At 39.9% G+C, this 22,203-nt stretch overlaps 1 protein-coding gene across 1 annotated transcript in view; it reads right to left on the bottom strand.

Annotated features, from left to right (window-relative positions):
- Positions 1–212: 212 nt before the first annotated feature.
- Positions 213–22,203, bottom strand: part of ca10a (carbonic anhydrase Xa) — a 245,767-nt gene continuing 223,776 nt past the window's right edge. Inside the window, exons 5-9 of the mRNA XM_062442856.1 lie at positions 13,666–13,761; positions 6,469–6,541; positions 3,899–4,053; positions 3,453–3,627; positions 213–235 (exon numbers count right to left, since the gene is read on the bottom strand). Of these exons, the coding sequence (XP_062298840.1) occupies positions 213–235; positions 3,453–3,627; positions 3,899–4,053; positions 6,469–6,541; positions 13,666–13,761 (522 nt within the window). The remainder of the gene's footprint in view (positions 236–3,452; positions 3,628–3,898; positions 4,054–6,468; positions 6,542–13,665; positions 13,762–22,203) is intronic.

Below are 22,203 nucleotides of genomic sequence, written 5' to 3'. Positions count from 1 at the left end.
TTACAATGCAAAGTTCCTTATTTCGGTTAATGTCCGGTGTTGTTTGTCTTTATACAATGCCATGAAATAATCTTAGATGAGATGCAGCCTTAAAGCCCGGTTTTCACTTCTTCTCTCCTCCTCCTCCTCCTCCTCCTCCTCCCTCCTCCCCATCGCCTCGCTCCCCGCTCTCTCCATCTCTGACACCCGTCTCCATGCTCATCCAAGGGAGGCTACTTTAGCAACCACTCGTTCACTGGAAGAAAGGAGAAGGACAGGAGTGAGAATACTGATTTATATATATGCGGCACTCTCCACAGTTCAACTGTTCTCCAGGCATTATTCACCCCTCCACACCATATTTCATCTTTAGCGATAACACACAATTTAAAAAAGGAATGGCACCCGAGTGAATGGAGTGAATGGGTGTGTAGTTGTAGGGAGGTGGGGGGGGGGGGGGGGGGGGGGGGGGGGGTGGTGTATTGTTGCTGCTATGTTCTGATTGGCAGCCTTGATAGAAAATTACACCCAAAACGAGAATGAGTAAATATTTTAATTTGATTAAAAGGTGTTTCACAGTTGCGTGAATGGAGGAATTTATTGGCGGTGTGTTATCATTATGGTATTATCTTTCATTAGGTGTTGAAAATAAACACACACACACACACATACACACACAAACACACACACACACACACACACACAGCCTGATTAGCTCCCAAACATTCCTGATTTCACATTCAGATACCCTGATGATCACCTCTCGGGGGAGGGGGAGGAGCGTCTCTTGTTGCGCCCCGCTCTGAAGGTTGACCTTACACAAATCACACAAAGAGCTGTATTTCTCCTTTTAATGAGACACCGGCCATCCCCTAACTTCATCTTGAAGGTCTTTAAATCTCTGAACAATTAAATAAACAGGTCTGTTTTTTTAGTGTTTTTTTCCCCCAAATCGTCTTTCTAAGGGTCTCCGGTGTGTTTGTGTGCGTTTGTTTGGCGATCAGGAGGAGGGTGTGAGGTGGGTGAGATCTCTCCCCCCCTACAACTGCTGTGTGGAATAAGAATTTCATCTTTTGAGAAAGCGGGGGGGGGGGGGGGGGGGGGGGGGGGGGGGGGGGGGGGGGGAGAGAGAAGGGGTGTTGAATGGAGCAGAACTGGGATGGAAGGAGAGAGGGAGATACAGACAGAAGGACAATCATGGTGTGGCCACAGTACAATAAATCCTGAGTTTAAAAAAAAAAAGCACACAGTGAATAGCAGGGACTGGGGGCTAGCGCTCTCCTTTAACGTATTTACACTTCAGGGGTGAAATTCAACATTCTGTGCAGCAGCTGCTCACATATATTGGCTGAAACTGTTTAGTTCAGACTCCCGACCGCCAGATCTGTCAGTCAGGACCAAACAGGTGTTCCTGACACTCCAGCCATCTGACTTTCCACTGCCTGTTTTTATTTTTTTCCCCCCCCAACTCATTTCCCTTTAGCACATCGCTCTGCAGTCTACATTTTATCTACCATCAGCCGAGTCCCGGCTTGACTCTCAAATTCAATTTTAATTTGTTTATTAATTATAATGGTGAGCATGGATCAAACAATAATCCCCTGGAACTGTGGATGTCATTTCTTAAAACAAATTACATCAGGAGGCATTCAGGAGAGATATTCCTCCCGCTAAGATGACAGTTTGATGACTCGAGTAATAATTTATCGCGCTTACTGACCAAAAATGACTTGTCAGTTGCTTGTTGGTTCACAGTTCACAGGATGTAAATTGTTGAGGTTGCACATTTTTAGCTGCAGGAACTGTCAAAGCTTTGAGTTCAGTAAAATTAAAACACATAAAAAGAATTGAGGTGACGCCTTCGCTTGCAATGCATTTTTAAAAGGATAATTTCATTTTTATTACAACTTGGGTCTTCCATCACTCCTATGGGTAATAATAACCTCGTGTTTATCAAGTTAATTAGCAACATTGCTTAAAAGAATTTGGACAAGGCAGGAAACACAATCAGGCTGTAAATAAAGGTGCACGGTAGCCAAACTTTTTATGAAGAGAAAACAATGGTAAACAGAAACATGATGACCTAAACTGTTTGTTGTAGCCATCCATCACAGATTATAGACCAACTACCTGCTTTAAATTTGATCTACAATGTTTTCCTCCTCATATGTACACCATTTTATTCAGAGGAAGTTTCACCTAAATTATCCAAACTGTCTGATCTGATATATGTTATATCCCCGTTGCCCCGTTTGACTTCGTAGCAGCAATGTTGCAGTTGTCAGAATACCATACTGGCCTGAATATAACCTATTTTAAAAAGTGGGAGGTATGTTTTCTATTTGAGGACTAAAAACTTGCATATATTCACAATACAGGATGCTCTCTGAGAGCCTTAATCTTGCTAGGCTATCAAGTGTCTTCATTTGCTAGCCTAGCAAGCAAATGTGTCCTTATATATTATATTGTGTCTCTTAGAGTTACTCCACCTTGTAGGTTGAGGTTCAGAAGACAGTCTGGACTAAACAGTTGACAAAAGTCCAAGAGGAAAAGTTTAAACATCTACAGTTTGATGAAAATGTAGCAAACTCAAACTGCTTGATGATGTTCTCCCAGAGGTTTTATATTGCTAGGCTAGCAGGTGTCTTCATTTGCTAGCCTAGCAAGCAAATGTATATATTATATTGTGTCTTTTAGAGTGACTCAGCCTTAAAGGTTAAGGTTCAGAGGTCAGTCTGGACAAAAGCGTTGAGAAAAAGTCCAAAAGGAAAAGTTTAAACATCTACAATGTAGTAAACTCAAACTGCTCGATGTCCAAGAAACTAGTCTAATTACTGGTATCCAGAAACGTCATCAGAAAATCCTTCCAATCTCCATCATCCTCTAGAAGCAGAGTATAGGTTTCTGGCACAACTTCACCTACCTCAACTGGTCTGACAATAAAGTTCTTCTATACTGCAAGTGACTTTTTTTAATCTCCATGATCTTGACAGGAAAGTGTGAGTATGTGAGTTGTAAACAGGATGAACTATTAGGCGCATCTGACTTGAATAAACTCCAAAAGTGGGATTTACATTCTACTTTTATGGAAGTATTTCATATTTCAGTTTGAAAAACAGTTTAGACTAAGATTATTTTGGGGAAACTTTCCCAACAAGACTAGTCTGATAAAATTTCCTTTTAGAAAAAGGTTTTGGGAAAGTGGGGATTGTCTTAGAATCAGTATGGTCTTAAATTAGAGCCAATATGATAGTTTGATACTATGCTTATAATAGATTGAAATAATCGTTGATACTACAAACATAAGAATCAATATGTTAATAAACAGATTTTCTTTCAGGTGAAATGTGGTGAGAACTTGTAAATGCACGTCTATGGTGTCGCCTGTTGAAAGCATAGATGCACTTGTACATTATTAAACTGAGCACATCATTTTTTAAGTGTGACAGCATGACTTAAGCAGTAATTTGTACCTCGGTACTGGAGCTTCTGAGCCCTGTTGTTGGGGCAGTCTTTGCCCTGCATGCTGAAGTTGATGTTGGTGCGAATACAACGGTTGTTCAGCGGTTGAATCGGGCGAACGTTGTCACTCATGCTCAGGAAGATCTGAGACGGCTGGTTCTGGCTCAGCAGCCGCAAGGAGTGCATCTGAGATGAAGACGAGAGAGGCGGAGAGAAAAAGAAGCAATTGAGAAGAAGTTGGCAAACGCTAAATGGAAATGTGAAGCAGAGCCATTCTGATCCACTGCATTATTTTCCAGACAGGACTGTATGGAGGATTAGACAGAAGAAGAGCAGAGGAAGTTTTGGAGTAAAAGCCTCAGCGCCAGGCTGACATGTGAGGAGCTGCTCGGGAGAAAATATTCGGCTGAGACAGATGATCCCAGGCGAATTTTGAGAGCTGGCAGCTGAGGCTCACCTGCATGCGCGTGAGGTACACCGGCTTGTTCATCAGGATCCATGTGGCTGTCTCAAAGCACGGAGGGATGGTCATCGATCCCTCGTATGTGATAAAACTACTCGTGTCTGGGTAAATCTCCTCTATGTTCAGGCCGGTCAGTAGATACGCATCATCTGCAGGGAGAAAACAGTTTCAGGAAAGGATATTGTAGCAGAAAAAATCTTCAGCTTGGCCAATAGAAACTCAGGGTTCTTCGCAACATGTATTTTTCGATTAAAAACAATATGAACTTCAAGAGTGAAAATGACACTAAGTCAGGAAGAGCTAATGCAATATCAGATTTACTGTGCATAACATAAGTAAACCGGAGTTGGACCCGAATAACAATCTGTGACTTGTATCCTGTTATACCCATCTGAGGTGAAGCTTATTGTCCCTGACAATGACCATTCTCTCATGCATGACGTCAACTATGGCCTTGAGTCTTGGAAGTTATACTAGGGACTCTAATACCTCCATGGCTTGAGTGTGCTGACAAAAAGCTAACTGCTACCTGCCATGCTGGCCTTACAGCAATACCACCCTGCGACACCATCATTTTGTGATGTTGGGTATTTTTAGTATAATGGTGACACAAAGATTATGCAGATACATGGTTCATTCTCATAGTGAATAATTGTATAACGTGATCAATACTATATTGATAATATCTGCACAGATGGAAAAAATAAATAAATCCCACAATACTGTAGCTGTAGATTGCACAGAAGCTGTAAATTGCACGAAATCCATTAAGGAAAAAAAATCTTGATTACTAAAAGGAGTATTTTCATAAAGTCAGTGCACTTCCTAAAAGTTGTAACAGGAGGAATGTTTTTTTAAGTACAAATTCACTAGATCTATTGTGTAGGACTAGATGCTATTATCTCTTAGTTGCACACTTGAGGCATGCTGCCAGGACTATGTGGTATAGTCAAGTGAGTGATGACATCCTCTGGGTTGTCAAGTGGTTTTCTTAGCAACTTATACAATTAAAATTTGAATAATATTCTTCTTACACATCACAATTTGCGTAAGTTGAATATTGGACCAGGGTTGGCGTCAAAACTAGTTGTGATGTCGTAAATTATACTTCTAGAGCCCACCCCCTTAAATATCACGTATCATACAACGTAGAAAAAAACACAGCCCTGGAATTCAATGTATAGGAAACAATTGCAATTTATATCACATTGTTCAGTATAACTGGCCTAGGCTAAGCACCAGGCTGTCTAGTGGATAAAGCTATTGCCTTGAGACTTGTTGCTAACGCTCTTATTACATTCTGAGTCTGGTCAAACAATAAAAAGAATAGTGGGGCGTGGGCCTTTGTGTGCGGCTGTATATTCATCTCCCACTCACTCTTTCATACCAATATTTTCTTTTCACTTCTGCTTTCACATATCATTTCCTGTTGTGTGAATGACAGGCTGTTGGTGCTGCAACACAAGACTCCTTTTATCCAAACTGTCTCCTCTGTCAGGACGCTAATTAGACAGCCTGCATTCCTCTCTGTCTTCACACTCCAGTAGCACGCTCTCAATAACTTGTCATCTGTTGACAAATGGACTGCCTGTTGTGATGAGGTCACTGTGGTGGACCGCTGCAAGCTTTAATGCCAACTCAACTGTAGTGTGCTTCACTGTTTAACACTGCATCTTGTGAACGTTGTGCATCAAAAGAATATTAATTCATAAAAATAAAAAAAAAACACAAGCACAATAGGCTTAACTTTGGAAAATCCCTATTAAAAAAATCTTCTGATCCTCTCTCTGTTACCACTCCTACGCATGTGCAGCTTTATCACTGATCTTTCTGTGCTTGAAATGAATTATTCTCTTTGGTGTGTATGCATTTTTGTGTTTGCATTTGTGTACATATGTGCTTGGGGAAAAAAAGAAAGAAAAAAGTGTAGGGCCGCTAGCTTTGCTGGCTGTGAGAGGGGTTACGCCTAAGGACTCATAAGCATGAGGGGGCAGCGTTTGACTGTGTGTGCGCGTGTGTGTGTATGAGCCAGTGTGTGTGAGACGATGTATCTGAGGGAGTTTTGACATCTGTCAGAATCCATGCTCCTCTCAAGCTCCTCCAGCTGGACTCGAAGGAATCCCGGCCGGGCCCCTCGCCTGTAGCCTCCTGCTCCGCCCGGTGCCTCTGAGACCCCTCCCGGCCACAAGGGGTCAGTGTGTGTATCCAGCCACTTACTGCTCCCCCCCATTAATCCAATTATTTGTCTCTTTTTTTCAAGCTAGCCCCGGGCGATCTCCGTGCCGATGCTGCCTCTCCAGTATGGCAGGCTGGCAGAGGGAAACCTCTGGAGAACAGCTGTCGACTGCTGCCTAACATGCTGCCTCACCAACAGCCCCCTCCAGCTATCCAGAGTTCCCATGCAGCCATCTCACCATCCCCATCCTGCAGCATCCCATCAGTTACCACTTTGAAATGAAACAATGATGCTTTTATAGATCCAAAGATGAACTCATTTAAAAAAGAACAAACACTTTGTGTTTCAGACCTAATTAGCACAGATGTTAAGACACATAAGCACTTACTTTTATACGTTATTCTTGTGATGGTGTCTCTGTTCAGCATTCGATTGAGGAATGAATTCGATGTCTCAGCAATCTGGATTAAAAGAGGAAGAGAGAATAAAAAGGGGGTTAAAGGGGTGAAAAAAAGTGTAATGAATTGAGAGCCCATCCAAAATGAAACTCAATTTAATCTGCTCAGTTCAGTACTTTAAAGGATAATGCCAGTGTAGTTTTTAATCTATCACCTTTAATGCTCATGAAATGTCTAAATGCGCTGATGTATTTTGCACAGTCAGAAGCTGCTACACTTTCTGCTACTGCTGCTTTGCCTTCTGGAAAACAAAGGCTCCCACTGTTTTCAAGAAACCATTAAAAACAGCTCACAGATACTCAGTTTAGCCATGACAAAACATAATCCATCTTTTTAAATAGAAAATACACTGTATTATTCACCTAACATGACTTTATAATCTGGCACAGCTGAATGTGACCAGATCACTGACAGTGACCCTGCTGACTGTTAGCTTCCACTCTGCTTTTAGTCTCATTTTTGCCTCTTCTTTGCCAACATAATAGTGTGATAGTGATGGAGAAGGTCACCTAAAAAAGTGGAAAGCCTGCTGTATAACAAAGTAATGTTAAAGGAATAGTTCTGAGAAATATGTTTTCTTCACTTTCCATCTTAGGATGAGGATGATACAACTCTAAAGCGCGATGCTAAAGTTGAGATATGGCTAATCTTGCATAAAATGAGAAACATTTATATTATGTAACTCCTTCTAAAATCATATATTATTTTATCATTTCTGAGATAAATGTTAGGTAGTAAGTTTAAGAGATGTTGGTAGGCATATATTGAACAGGCTAGCTGGCTCCAGCTGCTTCTAGTCTTTATGCTAAGCTAGGCTAATCGCTTCCAATCTCTAGCTCTGTATTTAGCACACAGACATAGGAGTGGTTTCCTGTGTGATTTTCTCATTCAAGTCTTGGACAGAAAGCCAATTATCCAAAAGGGACAGTAAAGATATACTTATTAACATGATATATTACATTCATCAGTTTGAAATCTTCCTGTAAAGAAAGGTTCGTATAGAACAGTAATCGAGTCTTTAGCCAGCTCATGGCTGTTAAAATTTGCCCTCATTGTCACTATTACCATTTAGCAATTTTATTGGAATCAAAGCCTGATGATGAAGGATTCATATTTCACATGGTTTCATTAGCCCAGAGAACAGGTCATAAAACAACTGCATGAACATCTCTAAAAATCTTATGGTTTAGCCTACCATATCATATCATTATATCTTTCAAATTAATGACAATTAACACATTTTAATTAAAAAATGAAGTAAACTGAGATTTTTGTTATACTCTATGTTAGGTAGTAAATGTTTCCTTATTTTTGTTTGCTCTTTCTGGGTGTTCCAGCTACTGTTTATTATCATTTTAATGGTTTATTTGCAAGAGACACATCTATTGACCCTATTGACATTATTGTGAGTGTCACTGGCATGCAGGTTGAGGTCAAAAATTCTTGTGATGTCAAGGACTGTTATCTTTAGAGGATCCTCACACTGGTTGGAGTGAAACGACATGGACATAGTCACTATGTTTACATTGAGACACACACACATAGACACATTATGTACAAACTCAGTACTATATAAGTGTGAACTCTCCTCTTTTCAGGGAGAAAGCTTGACTATCTAGTCAGTGTTTTGTCCTTCATGCATGAACAAACCAGCCAAACCGAGAATCGACTTTTGGTCTGATTGACCTTTCAGTTGCTGAGAAATCATCATTTCACTGTACATAGAAGTATTGCATAGTATTCAAATTCAAATAGAGTTAGTTGTATCGAGTATTAGTTTTATTGTTTTATTTTTCACACATTTCTCATATTGTGCTATTGATATAAAAAAGAATGACCATATTGATTGAAATCATTTTAAAACATGGAGTGGAAAGCCTTACACCAGGCTACATCCAGCCTTGCTGAACACAGACTATCTAATAAGTTCTACTCTAACATGCTCTTAAGCACCATTTTAGAATATCTTTTAATGCAGGTCACTATAAAACTTTAAATAATAGGCTACAACAAACAGAGGATAGATTATAGAGTTTTAAAGCAAACATTTAATGGTCTTACAGCCAAGCACAATACCTCCATCATGGGTGGTACATACAGTATCACTCTGTTATACAGCTCTGTAATATTTCTGGCAAAATAGCTGTAATCCACCGGATTCTATTCATTTAATTAATGAGAGAAGGCTTATGAAGAATTCCTGTTACACCACAGTAACTTTTCTAATCAGCCATCTGGCTCTCTGATTTAAAAAGAGTTTTTTTGCATGCTTGTAACCAGTTGTACAGTATTTTTCCCAACAGGTGTGCAGTTAATTGGTAAAAAGGGGGAGAGTGGCAGAGGAAGGAGCCTGATAGTACAAATGAACAGTTCTAGGATGTGACTGGTTATTGTGGGAGCTGTTTATTGTGTGTATTTTCCATTAGTTGCCCTGGCAACACACACAACAAAAACATTCACAGTCACGGCAGCCTTTTTTCACCTTAAGGAAAATATGAAGTCTTATAGATGCAAATCAGTTGTATTCAACTACACAATGAAATAAGACTGTTCAAATCCACCTCACCACCAGAAAAGAACTGCAGTATTAGACAAATCAAGATTATGTTCAATGACGCAAATGAAAGTCCGGTCCTAACTAGCTGTCCACCAACCGACCTCCACACCTTTTAGGTTTGATTTATGGTTGCCCGGAACTGGTTCTGAAAATGTCTCGTCCGACCATATTGGAAATCAAATGTGTTTATAGTTGTTCCGAACAGCTTTAAACAATGGCGGAGGATAAAGTCTACCATTAAAAGGAGGGGAGGGAGATTGGGGACACGAGATATTGTTTAATATATCAATAATGGTGCATATTTTCAGACAATCTCTCCTGGAAGTCAGTCATAGTGTTGCACTCAGCTATTCACATGAAAATTGACATAAATAGTTGTGTCATGAATGCAAAAGGAAAGACAGAAGCTGAAATGCTGACTACTCTCTCACCTCCACACAGCTGACCAGTCATTGTGTGAAGTGGGTGTGAATGTCGACTTGTCCTTTTCGGGAAGTTACAGAAATGGCCTTGCACAGTCCCCCTGTGTCCCTTAACCACCGTCAGAAAGGTGTCGGGGGAGGGGGTTTAATGGCATTCTGAAGGAGTATACAGCCACCTTTACTTACTGTCTCACTGCATAAATGGCATACTGCTTTCTGCATTGGCACTGAATTTTGGCATTGGCTGTAAATGCTGATGTACGGTTATAATGGACATTTTTGTCAAACTTTTGCCACCATGATGATTCGTCGATCTCTGTCAAAGACCAAATCGGACATGAAAAATCTTTATGAAAATCTACTGAAGCCGCAGAGTCACTTTTAAATCCTGCCTCCAGCATAAGTCTGCTTGACTGACTCCATTGTTCAGTGCAGTCCAATAAGCATAGAGAAGCTCCCAACTCTAAGACATGCTCACTAATAGCTGAAGGAAGCACCTCACACTTCATGTCCACCCCCGCGCCCTTCTCTAACTCCTCTCCCCTCCATCCATCCCTCACTCATGCTCTGTGGACTTCACAACTCTAATTGTCGAGATGTCTTTGGGCGAAGTGATTAAAAAGAGATGTACTCGTCCTCCCCCTCCCTTCTCTGCAGCTGAAATTACTTAGTCTTTGACCTCTTCCCTGTACTCTTCAGGCAGGCATTATGCCATTACCAACCAGTCATGCTGCTTGCTAGTTTTCCTACTTTCTACCTCTCTTATTATCATTCATTTTCAACATTTTCCTAGAGAAGCACCTGGGGGGATTCAGTCATTCTGGCTCTTCTATTCCAAGAATGTCCACACATTAAGTGCATGAATGGCACAGACTGAGAACCACATGGCCGTAGTTCGATTCCATACAAGATAACCACGAGCCACATAGAGGGTTCACATATTTCTTGCTGTGACATCAATCGACAATCGAATGAGAGAATCAGTGAGTGAAATTGCCTTGCATTGACTTTGAAACTCTGCCCCGGTCTATTATGTGCCTGGTTTCACAAAGGTCCCTACATAGCTGCGGTCACCCACTGCTGCCGTTAATGGTGCCTCGTGACTCTACGCCTAGACTGGGCGCCCTTCCTGGCTTTCTGAGTCACAATGATAGGATCGCAGCGGGCGGAAATATGACAAGACTGTGGAAAGCATGAGTCACTGAGAAGTGAGAAAAATGAGTTCCTGCTCCGAGAGAGATGTGTTACCACATGTTAACACGATGCTACTACCAAAGAGACCGACCCGCTTAAGACAGTGGAAGCAGAGAGACATCGACGAGAGAAACCAATTTGAAGTGAAATCAGTTGGTTAAGAGGGGTGCTCAGTCTTAGCTGCTCTTGCTACAGAGAGGAAACCAGGTAGAGGTAGAGGTGAGAATCAGAGCTTTAAACTTGCTATATTTATATAGCGTCTTTCTAATCTTCTAACCAATACCACCTTCACACACACTGATGGAAGAGGCTGCCATGCAAGATGCCGACCTACTCATTAAGAGGAGTGCTAATCATTCACAAATACACTCACTAACACACCATTGGCACAGCCTTAGAGAGCAATTTGGGGTTCGGTATCTTGCCCAAGGACACTTCGAAATATGAAGTCAGGGTTGAACCTTCAATCTTCCAAATAGTGGACGACCCATACCACCTCCTGGGTCACAGTCGCCCCTGCAGGAAATTCAGAATGCTTATTGCTGTAACTAGGAACAAACCACTACACCATACTTAATTCAACTTTCAATGTAAAAGTAAACATCTTTAAACTGGTGAATGTACAAAAGTTTCCTACTAATCTGAAGCTAAAGCTTAACTTTATCTTGAGCCTCTTGTTAGCTGCTGTTAGATGCTCTTTAATCTCTGTAAGGTTCTACACAGCCCTCCTAACTTGGACTATATATCAAAGAACCAGTTATTTTCTAACACTGTTTCTTGTCATTTGTACCGATAATTAAACCAGGAGAGTTTAATGCCTGTCTAAGCTTCGAAAGTGCTCCCACTACCAGTCATCATTGTCTATGTAGAAGAAGAACTTTTTGCTTTCTAAACCCAGAACGCCTCCACTCCAACTCAACCTCTTCAGTATAAAATATGGGGCACATTTAAAAAGAAATGCATAGATTTCTAAATAGTAACACACTGGTTTCATTATAATATCAAATTACTGATGGGACAAGTCTTTCCTTTGGTGGCTATACCTAATAAAGCTGGGACTTTTCAGCAGTGCAAAGCTGCATGCTGAAGTAACCTCTCGCCATCATATATGCCAACCACACCTGCAGCACTCCACTTCCAAAGCCCAGCTCTTCTCTTCTTCCACACACTCTCCTGCCGGTTAGAAGGGGGGAAAACGAGGAGGGTTGACCTAGGTCAGCGTCTCCTCTCTCTCTTCAAGACTAACTGATGGTCCCATTGACATTGGGGAGCTAATTAGCAGTTAGCAGCTGAACTTTTCAGCCTCAGCGCGCTGGTGCCGAGGACGTCGACTGCCTCTCTGATCTCTGAGCCTCTCATTTAAAATGGAGACCTCTCATACACAACAAAGAGACAGGGGAACTCTACCATCACCCTAACACTCCTGCTCAGCTCTGACACAAAGCCAAGGAGCACATTGTTTCGCTCTGCAGGATAATTGGATTGCTAATTGTTTGTGAGTCGTGAGTACTTGAGGAGAACATTTATAAGATTTCAGGCCCAGACACAGATGGAGCAGGAGAGTAAGAGAGGTGGGAGCGCACCGCAACCACCGTGTTGAAAGATAAATTATCTCCTGATGGATTTCTTTTCAACTAATATTTGGCTACGAGATACAAACACTGATAATCAGCCTATTTTGTGTCTTAAAGGTACATGAGAGCAGAATTATAGAATACTTTTATGTTGGATATGGATTTACTGAGACTTTTTGAAATGAGAACTCACCACTAAATCAATCCATATTTGCTAAAATGTAATTCTACCTCATTTGAACTTCAAATTTATACAATGCCCATTTATGCTCAGTTTTCACTCCCTTTATTTACAGGTTTATGGCATTGTTGCTACATATCTTAGGCAGACATGTCATATATTCTTATTTTCAGAACAAGTAAGGATATTTATTTAGCATGTATATGTTACTCTGTAGGCTTTTAGGGGAAAAAAGGTTTTATAAAATCCAATTTAATAAAACCTCCTTGGGTTATTTTGTCTGTCTGACCTATGGTTGTCCATATAACATTAATATCAGTATATGAATTGATGGAGAACAGTGTTAGTACTACATTTGTACCGCAAGACAAATGTGTTAAACAATGCTTAGTGTAGTCTAGTGTAAACCAAAAAGGTTCATTTTCATGGATTTTGTCAGAACTATGCTTTTCATTTCGTGGATATGATTTGAGGTCTTTTTTTTTCTTTAAAATTGATATGAAAAAAAAATCTAGTGGATTACTTTAGATACTGTGAAAATGAAGTTATAAGGAAGACCTATTTTTACGTGATTTCTAAGTTTCTCTAATGGGTACTCCAGTAGGCATTTCTGAAGAAAGTGATACTACTGGAAAGAATAAGCCATGCCTTTTCTAGCATTATGTGTATGACATCTGTAGGCTATGGTTTTTTCTGAGTACAAAAGAAGGTTGCGAGTTCTGATGGAAATTGCATCAGTAGGGCTCAAAGGCTAAATGATTTAAATTCTGTTTTAACATCCTGATAAGGAATTAAATTGTGAACATAAACACTGCTAAATGGAAATACTTGCATGAACACCTTAACCGAGCACTATCTGGATCGTGCATGATGTTACGTTCTGTTTCATTTTACACTATATGTTACATCTGTGTGTTTTATACTGTGGCTTGTAGTCCTGTGATGCTTAAACTCTTATTAGACCAGGTCAGGTTCCTTTTTCAGCCACTGCTGCTGGTGACTCTGTCACAAGGGACCCAATTGCAAAGAAAAAGCAGAAAAAGTCTTTACTGCTGGATATCCAGTATATAACCCACTATGAAATGTCAGCCGAACAGCTGCTGGGTCAGGACCTCACATGAGAAAATATCATTCTTATGAGTGAATAAAGCCTACACACTGGCACGTAGGTAGTTATTAGACATCTGTACGAGACTTACCTTCATGAATATGGACACGATGACCAGTCCATTGGGGCTTTTAGCAGCTTCTGTATAATTTGTGTAGAGCTCATGATTGTAGTGAATCAGTTGAACCTGGAACATAAATAGAGAACAAATGCAGAGAATTACTTAAAGAAAGTCTCAACCTGACATTTTTCTTTGCATTATTACAGTGAGACACAAGGTCTTTTTTTCCACAGTGAGTACAAAATAGAGACCTTGGATTTAAACACCCTTTTAGAGAATCTATATCTTTGTTGGCTCAAATCAAGAATCCTTCGTTCGTCTTAATCCTTCTCCCCTAAATCACATCAGATGATTTAAGAGAGAAAATCAATACAGGATCAAAACTCTGCCGTAGAGGTGGATAGAAGTAGTAAGAGGGACATAAAGAGGCGAGGATTCTGTCATTATTCGAACCAAGGCCGGCCTGCTTTCACAAGCTGAGGTGAGAGCGGCTAAACCATCTCCCAGCATGAGGTTAATGTTTCACTGACACAGATGCTTCATCCACTCCAGCTGTTCAATATTCCTGCCGTTTAATGATGTGTGGACGTGGGCAGGCGGCACTGCTCAACTTTCAACTCGTAAAAAGTGGATACCGCTGAAAGACGAGCCCGTGGTATTGAAATCTGTTCTGACAAAGAGAACATGAATACAAGGTCAGAGTCAGCAAAGATGAATCAGTTTGTATTGATGTATTCTTTTGTATAGGAAAAACATTTGTGTGCATTTCAGCCTTTATTAGTAAGTAAAAGAGTAGCAAGAGCACTGCGCATTTGGTGTTAGTCTTGGCAAGGTTGGTTGGTCTGTCATTGGGGTACGCTTGAAAAGATGTAGTTTGTATAAAGTGTTGTCCAATGATGGTTAACAGCAACGGTGTTTACTGCTGTTGCAAATGGCCACACTGGAAGGCTGGGTGAAAAATATCTGCCATCACAGAGAGAAGGAAGATAAATCATAGCAACGGAAAATGGCGCACACCTTTGGACGGTCTTGCATTCAAGCTGTAGACATGATAAATGAAGGAAATATTTGTGTGTAGAATGAATAAAAAAAGCTTCACAGAGAAGTTTAAATCTTGCTTTCTCTCTCACCTTTGTACACCTGACCAATCATGTGCTTGCCAGATAATAAATTTCAGAAATATTACATAAATATTTGCCCAATTCTGATGTGGAAAAGGGGGTTTCTGAAGGTGTTAGCCACAAGAACAACCTTTAAGGGCATGCTCAGCTTCAATGTGCTGATGCTCTTTGTTGGCCAGTCAAGTAGTAGTAGATTACTTTCTAATGTGAACACCGCATTTCTATGGTTTGCCTGACAGTTGTCACAACAGAAGGTAAAATGAATATCGCTGTGATAACTTCCCAGAGCTGTAAAAAATGATCTCATAACATTATAAACCACCATACAGTGTTTTGGCACTTTAAGAACCCTTATTTTATGAGCGCTAAGTAAAATTTGTAAGAGCTGTTGCTGAGACTTAAATTGTTGTTCCAAAATGATAAACTCACCAACCTCATTACCCAAATTAACACAATTTACAGCCATAAAACTCCAATCTAACGCTTATAATTCAGTGCCTTTCGGCTGTAATACTTCTATATTTTATTAGTAATATACACAACAAGCTGCTGTGAATCCAAAGTTGGTAAAGCACTTATTTCAAGCACAAAGATGTGATAATGCTTTCAGATCTTTCCCAAAAGGCTCTCAGTGTTTCTCTTCCCACCTCCATAAACTTCTCATCCTCACTCATTGGCAAAGGCCTTGGCTCATACTGTACCAGAGGATATAAATAAACAAATGTAAGAGGATAGTAATTATGAAATGCTCGATTGGGGAGCGCAGAGCGACAGAACGTCTATAAATGCAATCAACGCAAGAGAGGAAGTGATTAGGGCCCTACGTTGAACTGATTAGATTTTTAGGTGAGAGCGGCAGAGGCAGCCAAAAGAACTCATCCACACTGCCTCAATGACAAATTGTGCAAAGTTTGCTGCTGGTGGGCAATAAAAGGCCTGTGTGGGCCATAATTAAGTGAGAATGTTTGCCAAATGGAGAGGAAAATAAGAGGGATATGCAAGGTAAAATAGGGAGAATATAGAGGTCATAATTAGATACAGAAACAGTTGAAGAAAGAGGAGCATGTTGGCGAGGCCTACAACATTACACCATTCATCACTGTGTCCCTCTATTCAAACAGACTTGCACTAACTACTAAAAACAGTACAGCACCTCAACTCAATTAACAAGTACAGTGTATTAAAATTCAGCCATAACACTGTTCCTAATGCTATTAAACAGATTGTGATGGCAGAGATATGACGGATTTTAGAAGATATAAGAGTTGATGCAGACCAGGGTTAGCATATTACTGAATATGAAAACAGTATCAAATCTGCTAATCAAATCCAAATCCTCTTGAATCCCTTATTAAATCGTTCTAGCTTGCAGCATTTCTAAATAGGTGAAGTTAAAAATAACTCAAACTCAAAGGTCAACACCAGATCTGCAATCACTTTTCGCTGACTAAGAAGCTAACTTAAGTCCTGTGACAGTTGGTCGTACATGGCGGGAGATTGTTGCTGTGTCTCAAATCACATTCGTCTGAACTTAAACTTAATATTTTGAGTGTATAAGTGTGTTCACATTGAGAAGTACGCAAAAATGCAGCGCACTATGAGTACCTGGATAGTGCACTCAAAACGGTAAAAAAGTTGAGTGTGGTACTATGGACACTATGGACCACACTCAATGGTCACTATCTTGGCTACGTAGCAGAAGGATAGGGATCACTGTTCAAACTGGAAATGGCGGCCGAGGATGTTGTAATCAAGACAACACTAACCTGTTGAAATGTGCGCACTACACAAGTAAGTAGTGTACAAAGTATCTACAAAGAAGAGTACTAACAGAAGTATGTGATTTGAGACACACTCAATGTGAATGTCTCCGATTGTTCTCCAGCCGTCCACTGACCTCTTTAGAGTTGATGCTGTGAGTGGCTTTGGTTTGGTCTGACATTCACAGACCAAAAGCGACCACTTGTTATTATTTGACCAAAATTCCACACTTGATGGTCACATGATGACACCTGAGCCATTTCTATTTGCTGAAAAAGACCGTGAGATACAGTTGAAATCTCTATAAAGTGGACCCGTCACTCACAGGCCACAAATGAACTTCCATGCTGAAATTGGATGCAGACATTAATATTCTTCACAGCATGACTTGTAAAACCTTTGATTATCCTCTGACCTCTCATCTAGTGGCATCATCAGATCAACAAGTATTTCAGTTAATGACCAAATACCTGCAAAGCTTATGTGAATGAAAGTCTGGGACACTCAAACCTCTGGGCTTGAAGTGACAAGATTAGCTTTATCATTTTAACAAAAACAATCATTTGCAAGAGGACACAGGCCACATTTTATTTTGGTCTTCGGGCAAGTTTATGGAATTAACACTAATTAGCAACAGCTGATGCTATCTCCCGGCAACGTTTATAGAGGAGGAGCCTCACCTCGCTTGAGATAAAGACCTTTGCTAATGTCATAAGATTATTACATTTAAAAAAATATAAAATATAGGCTTATTAAGCTTAAGGGAAAACAAGCAGTAGCACAATGTAACAATAAAGTCCATGTATTTAATGAGGTGATAACCATCATCCATTAGCTATATTGATAATGAGATAAGAAGTTTTAGGATCTGCCTGATTCAGCTGAGCAGGTGATGGATTGGCATACAATTACTTTGCAGTAATTAATAAAATAAGCACTTTGCAAAGTGGTTTTAAAAGTTGTGAAAGGTAGAAAGAACCTCGTTCCAGTACTTTCATGAGGGAAAACCAACCATGTCTTTCCAAATTCTCAAAGTGATGACCATCAAAGGTATAATGGTGCATTCCAGTTGTACTTGGAAGTGCGAACTTCCGAGGTGAGAAGCCTACTTGAACATTTCAAACACGACTGTTTCCACTAAACATTTGGTTAGTGAATCTCTCTGTTTCAGTTTCTGTTGGTCCACTGGAATTTGATGCTGGTCTCTCTGGAAAAGCCTCTGAAACACCATTTGGACTGACATCACTACACTCAAAATTTCCATTAAAAAATACAGCTCTTTGGTGTGTTAGCAGCTCTTTGGGCACTGTCACAATTTTTTTGGCTTCAGTTTATCAAACTTGCAATGAAACCAGCGCAGGAAGCAGCACTGAACAGGATGATTTGAAACAACACTGAATTGCATGTTAGGGTCACTACTGCTCAACTAGCCAGTGCCCTCATCTGTAGTGTGTGGATGTGTGTGTATTAATGTCTGAAGGGGTCATGACAGCCTCTTTATGGCATGATGGCTGGCCTGACCCTGGGGGTAGGGAAATATGAAGACAGGAAGTCGATAGTAGAAGAGAGGTGTTCGGCGCTAACGGTGAGAGGGGTTTAAAAGCGCTGGGCTGGAAATGACGCCCTCCATCTCAACTTCCATCCATCCAGCCTCCCTTCTACAGATTAACTCGGGCGTAGATCCATAAAACTAACAAACGGACAAGGCCTGCTACTACCACATATACACCCATCACACTCTGATTATGCACATGGAACTACCTCGCTAATTGCTTTTTATGCAGGTGCTGTACTGGTATGACAGAACCCTGCTAAAGCTCAAGCTGACATTTTCAGAAATCATCATCCTTCAATCCATCATCTGCATTAATACACATCATGCTGCATTGGTAATTGAACATAATCCCGAATGTAGTCGGCTTCCTTCATTCATATTTATTTCTGTTTTCCTCAGAACAAGCCGTGCGGTGATGTTCTGATGTGATTCTAATCCAAGATCCACCACAATTAGGACGCCGCAGTGCAGATGTGGGCGAAATCTGCTGTTTAAAAGTGATTAATGATAATTAGAGGGAAGAGAAAATAAAACAGAGCAAGCTTCTTCATCAGAAGCCGTGTGACAGATAATCTGCCGCAGTATTATTAGCCCAATGTGATTTTCCATGTGTGTGACAGTGTTTGAAGCGGTGTGTGTCTCTGATTGATGGCTGTTTAAAATGTTTTGAACAGCAGCTTATGGCGAATGCTTCTCAAACACTTAAAAAGATTTGTATTAAATAAAGCTGTATCCCCTCTTTAGCAAGGGGCTAACTCTCTGTTGAATTCATTAGCGGTAATTCTAATTTAATCTGTTTACACTAATACAATTTGAATGTACCATGCACCATGTAAGATTTTTTGTCCGTCATCATAATATTTCATCAGTTGATGTCAATACCGGGTGTGGAAAGGTCAGACGGATCGATTCTTAATTTCATTACACGTCTCAGGTGAAGGAAAAATCTGCTCAATATTATTTGCGTTTCTAACACTGCAGTCTCATCTGATGCTGATGAAAAGTGAGGGAAAAAGAAATAATGAAAGGTCTTTAGCAGTGGAATAATGGCTTACAATAGAGTTTTCTCTCCTCAGTCCTGGTCTTTTGTTGCTGGAATATTAGCTCTTTAAAAGATGATAGCGCTCTGAAATGGAGGTACTGAAGAGCAACAGTAAACTGAGAAAGTCTTTATTTCTCTAAAGTATGTTTTTCTTCACGATCATGGTCGCCTTTGATAGACACTACAAGCTGATGGAGTGGAGTTTTAACTTTTATACTTTCATTGTGTTCTTCAAGTAAAGTAGGCAGCTGTGGTGGTGATGTCAATCAGTTGGTAGGTCCACCACTTTTGTGCAGACTGATATTTTGACAAATACAGTATTGGGTGAAATGCCATTGTACAGGCATGTCTAAACTATTCCATAAAGGCCCGTGTGCCTGCAGGTTTTTGTTCCAACCAATCAAGAGCAAACAATTCGACCAATCAACTGTCTGTCTGCTTGGTTGGAATGAAAACCTGCAGCCACATGGACCTTTATGGAATAGTTTGGACACCACTGCCATAGTAACAGTATTCATGTTTCTCAGAGGATGAATCCTATGGAATGTGTTGGTCCCCAGAGAACATATCCTATTGACTTTGGGACCCTGGCTTGTAGTGTCATCACCATGTTAAAAAGGTTGAACCCTGTCTCCTAGAAATTACGTTCATATACGGCTAAACTGTTCCCAATCAAGTTGTGATGCTAAATGAAATCAATGTCTGGATTGTGTTCACATGTTTTTTTGAATGAATGAAGTTCTACATTTATATATATCGCTCTGAAGTCAGAGGAAGGAATGGTAGGCATGCAAGATGCAGAACTTTGACAACAGAGACCCGGGTTAGACCCTGATTCTTGTGCTCGGGTTTAGGCAAAAAAAGCACTATGGTTCAGATTAGTGAAGGATCATGATGTCTTAAATGTTAAGAATCCTGTTATACTTCAAGTCACTGCAGACTTATTTCTGTATTAAACAGAGACCATGATCTTTCCCTAACCTTTACCAAGTGCTGCCAGAGTCTAAACATAACCATAAAACATTTAATATTGCTGTAGTTTCTACATTTAAAAACCCTTTAGTATGAACATTTTTGCAATTTATCAAACATTTTGATTAACAACATTTCTTATTATGTTGAGAGAAAATTTGATTCTGCCAACATTATGTTTAAAGATCATAACGTCATGTCTTGTAAAATGTAGGAATTTGGAATGCAATTTTGTTGTATATGAATGGAATTTCTAGGAGACAGGGTTGGAATTTCTTTAATCAGAATGAAATGTCAAAAGAACTATTGGATGGCCTTCCATGAAATTTGGTACAGACATTAATGTCCCCCTCAGGAAGAACTGTAATAACTTTATGGATCCCCTGATTTTTTTATATATTTTTTTTTTATTAGGTCAGAACCAAAACCTTGATTTGTGACCCAAGACCTGACAAACTATGATGATGATATTCCCATCATCTTCAGCTACACTTTGTTTAGTGCAAGCGTCTCTATCGTCTCACTTCTACAAGAGATTAGCACATGTTGGCAAGCTAACAAGGAAAAGGAAGATAATCATGGTAAACAATATACAGTACCTGCTCAAACTGAGCATATTGATCATGCTGAAGTTAGTATTTAGCTCAAAGCTCTGCTGTGCCTTAACACAGCCTCACAGAGCTGCTGGCATGGCTGTCGACTGTTACTCTGTCACTGTTTTTCATCTGTTTTATTACAACATTAAAATCAAGTTGCAGTGTTGAAACAGAGACTTGAAACTGTCAAGTCACCTTTATTTTCTTTACTTTTACCTCCTTTCTCATTTTGTCACATTGAAGTTGTTAACATAAACCAGATTTAAGACTCCCCCCCTGCTGCTGTATTTTCTAAAATATTTTTTTGGGAGGACTTTTTATGTCTTTACTAGAGTTGACAAAAATAAGGATGAGAAGAAACAGACATACATGACATACAACAAATGTTCCCTGTCAGACTAGACACTACTGATCATGAAACAAGAGAAACTACGGTGAGAACAAGCGGTTATATTATTATATCTCGAAGAAAAATCTGATTTTAAGGCACAAACATGAGACTTGAAGACATTTTGCAGTGTGAGATATGATGTATCTTTGTCTGTGTTCCTCAGTCTCTGTGTATTCTATATTTTACCTAGCACCGGCATGTTGAAACTATTCCACAAAGAGTCATGTAGCTGCAGGTTTTCATTTCAACCATACAGGAGCACATCAGGCTTGATTTAATCAACTAATCTCAGTCTTCAGGCAGTTGATGCATGGTCTTTGGTTGAAACAAAAACCTGTAGACCCTTTATGGAATAGTTTGGACATGACTGACGTAGCAGCAAGACAAGGGCAATTCAAGGGCAATAAAGTTCAAGTTGAAGATGTCATTTGGTGAAAAGCAAACATCTTTAAAAGACAAACAAAACAAATATAGAAATCTATTAAACAAATGTGAATGTGGTTGTGTGTAGAATTAAAGTAGATTTTTTTTTTCTTAGTTAGTTCGCTCAAATGTCAGAGTGTCCTTGAACGTACCAGCGGCAAGTGTTTGCAATATAGTCCCTGAGTGACTGTGCTTCAACATAACTCTGACAAAAACTAAAAGAGCTGAATTCTTCCCTGTGATGGATCACCTATGTTTCAAGTACAGTGGACTGAAATGAACACAAAGCAGTGATTGCCTGGAAGTAAGGAAATCAATCTCAACACTTTAGAAAAGTGTTGGCAGTGCAGTAAAGTACACACCCAAACATTCACACCACTTTGAGCCTTTAACCTTGGCACGTTCTATTGACACATTTGACTGGATTTCAAATATTAAAATATTGATATCAGGAGTCTATCAGCTTTAGTGTTGGTCAAACCTTAGGTCATTTATTCACGTTACCATATAAATAAAAGAGTAATCTGAAGATTTTCTTTAGCAGAGGATAATAGGATGACTGAGTTTTCTCTGAGTGAGAAAAACCATGAGCCGACCTGCAGTGGAGGAATAATATTTAGAATATTTTAGCACTTATTAAAAGACCAAGGTGTTTCATTTTCAGATTAGACTGTGAAGCAGCTCTGGGGACTCACACAGAGCATAAA

Source organism: Scomber scombrus, chromosome 21 (genome assembly GCF_963691925.1).
Source record: "Scomber scombrus chromosome 21, fScoSco1.1, whole genome shotgun sequence".
Taxonomy (NCBI): domain Eukaryota; kingdom Metazoa; phylum Chordata; class Actinopteri; order Scombriformes; family Scombridae; genus Scomber; species Scomber scombrus.
Note: the sequence above shows the minus strand (reverse complement) of the source record. Positions and strands in the feature narration are given on the sequence as shown.